Source organism: Penaeus monodon, chromosome 24, assembly GCF_015228065.2.
Source record: "Penaeus monodon isolate SGIC_2016 chromosome 24, NSTDA_Pmon_1, whole genome shotgun sequence".
Classification (NCBI taxonomy): Eukaryota; Metazoa; Arthropoda; class Malacostraca; order Decapoda; family Penaeidae; genus Penaeus; species Penaeus monodon.
The window spans coordinates 3,109,173-3,111,995 of NC_051409.1; the positions used below are offsets into that span (position 1 = coordinate 3,109,173).

A 2,823-nucleotide genomic window follows, 5' to 3' on the forward strand; every position below is an offset into this window, starting at 1 on the left:
CCTGCCCTGCATCTGACAGGCTCACATGAACCCTGTGATTTTTCTTCGCAGAAAGTGGAGGACCCTGAGGAGCGGTATGAGGAGCTCTTGACAGTGATCGGTTCTGGGGATGATGCTGTGAAAGTTTCCGAACTGTTGTGCCAAGGTGCTCCTCTCGAGCCTGTGGGTAGTCTGTCTACACACGCTCTGTCCCTTGCAGTCACATCCAACCGCCGCAAGATAGTGAGTCTCCTCATCGCTGCTGGGGCTCCTCTCACCTCCATGGCTGGGGGCCTGACTCTCCTGCAGCAGGCTTGGAACTCCCCTGATGTCACAATCCGAGTACAAGTTCTCATCACTAGGGTAAGAAACTTCTACAAAAAGGCATTTCTGTCTGAAGATCACCATGAATAGAACTATCTTGCTTACATTCAGCCTATAGTATGATTTGATTACAATATTCTCCAATTGACACTCTAGTAATTGAAATGATGGAATTCAACCCCCAGGCTTATAAGAACAGGCTGGCTTGGGAGAAGCTGCAGCTCCCGCCTCGTGAACACCTTCTCCACCAGGGTATAGACCGCTTGCTGGACACTCTAGGAGGCCCAACGCCATGGCGGACCAAGTGGAAATTCTTGGGTGTGAAGACGCTCACGTCTCTTATGTGCACAGCTGCCCAGTTTAATTGCACCCTCACAGTGTTCTTTCTGCAACAGGCAGGGGCTCAGAGCTTCCTGTTGAGTGAGGGTGGCCACACGTCCCTCCACGTGGTGCTCCATTATAAACACTGGAGTCTTGCAGCTGTCATGGTTAAAGACATGAGCGCAAGCCTTTACATATCTGACTCGTCGGGTATTCTGCCAAGGGACATCATGCCCAACTACTTACGAGAGGAAATAGAAGAGGTTAGTGTTTTTGTTACCTACCTGTTTATTTCTTCTTTATAGAATATCTTGTACTGTATGTCTTTTATACTGTTGGTAGAACACAAATATTTTTGTCATAGTACTATTTCATTACACAATATATGTAAATATAATTATAAAAATGAGAGCAATTTTTTTTTTATCACACACAGGCTTTGCATGCAAAGGAGAAGAGGAAACTAGATGATATGTATGAAAAACTGAAAGATGAGAGCGAAAAAGAAGATGTAAAGCTTATAATCCAACTAACAGACGACCTCTTCTCCATCTATCAAAACTCAGACAGCAGCAACAGCTATGAAATTCCGTCTTACCTCTCCTCTATTGTCTGTGCATCACTGTCAGTAGCAGCACAGAGAGGACTTCTGCAGCTCATGTATATGACTGTGAAAGTCTGCGGGATACATCCAGACACAGTGGTTGATTACACCAACGATACCACCGCGCTTCACCTGGCAGCAGCCCATGGCATCTCCGGCTGTGTGGCTCTCCTCCTGGATCTTAAAGCCAATCCTCTGCAGCCAGACAAGTACGGGCACACGGCCTTGCATTTTGCTGCCATGAACTGCCACGACTCAACCTACCAGCTCCTGGCAGCAATGGTTCATGATGAGGAACCAGTGAGCGGAGCAGGTACTGTGCCTTCAGAAATCAAAGAAAATGTGGATAAGTATCTCAAGTTGTACCGAAAGACGGAAACTGCTATCAAGGATAACACTAACCTTCCAGAAAGAGCTGATCCGGCAGAAGCAACAGTGACTTTACTCAAACAGGTGGGCTTGAGTGACATCATAGATGACTGCAGTGACTTCAGTGTTGACTTCAGTGAGGGTGAGGCAAGGGAAGTGAGCACAGCAGTCCAAAAGGAATGTCAGATTATTGCCGATGGAGTAGCATTACAAGACAAGACTTACGAGGGTACCCTGACACTCGTAGGGAGTTCATCCGATGGCACACGCTTATATGCACCGGATGAATGTGACATTAGCATTGTTCTTTCAAATATCCCAGATGTTGAGGTCAGGGTAGTGGAACAGAACGAGCGGGAGGTTTTAGACTGTGGACACAGGCTCAGAATCGAGGTCAAGACAGGCACACCAAACTTTCAGGGCAACACACTCATTGAAAACTTCTACAGCCTCATTACGAGCTACCTGGAATGCCATACCCTGCATGACAAGCGACTGAGCGTTGTTCCCCCTGGGGTGACAAGGACCCAGGTGGGCGTGTCCCTGTCCTTCGCGTGGCAGGGGAGCCAGTACCCGCTCCTACTCGTGGGCGTCGACCTGGTGCCGGTGCTCCCTCTTCCCTGGCCCAAGGACGTGCTGAGACCAGCGCTGACGCCTCCGGACATTCAGGAGGTCCACCTCAGCAACAAGGCAGATGGAACTTGGCGATGCAGCTTTGCAGGAGCCGAAGTAGCGGTAATCAGCCAGCTCTTGCCTGAGGAACGACGGGTGTTTCTGTCCTGCAAGACGCTGCTGTCCCGCTTGAAGGCCGAGGTGTGGATGCCCCGAGACGTGAAGTCGCTCTACACCTGGTGGGATTCCCGCCAGTGGAAGATTCCCATTCCGGCCGGATTCGCGCTCAAGAACGCCTTTCTCAACGTCTTGGAACGGAAGCGAAGGGAGGGACTCGAGTGGCACGAGCAGGACCTGCTCAAGTGGATGATCAAAGTGTTTAGGGAAATGTGCAACGCTGACGTGGAGGTTTTCGCAGAGCAGGATGAGGTGCAGCCGCGCGAGGTCCTTGTGCCCAAGAAAGTGTACGCTTACTTCGGAGGCGATTTTGAGAAGCCGAAAGTCGGCGACGGGGCTCCGGATATCATCGAGATTCTCGAACAACAACTTCAGAATAATTGATCATCTTAAGAAAGGATGCATTTAGATTCACGTCTATTTGTCTAGCTAGTACT

The 2,823-nt window shown here is 49.6% G+C and overlaps 1 protein-coding gene across 1 annotated transcript in view; it reads left to right on the forward strand.

The window, feature by feature from the left end:
• LOC119588471 (ankyrin-2-like) overlaps positions 1-2,816 on the forward strand; it is a 15,876-nt gene extending 13,060 nt beyond the window's left edge. The window contains exons 5-7 of the mRNA XM_037937118.1: positions 52-342; positions 489-887; positions 1,061-2,816. Coding sequence (XP_037793046.1) covers positions 52-342; positions 489-887; positions 1,061-2,770 — 2,400 coding nt within the window. The 3' untranslated portion in view covers positions 2,771-2,816. The remainder of the gene's footprint in view (positions 1-51; positions 343-488; positions 888-1,060) is intronic.
• The last annotated feature ends 7 nt before the right edge of the window (positions 2,817-2,823 follow it).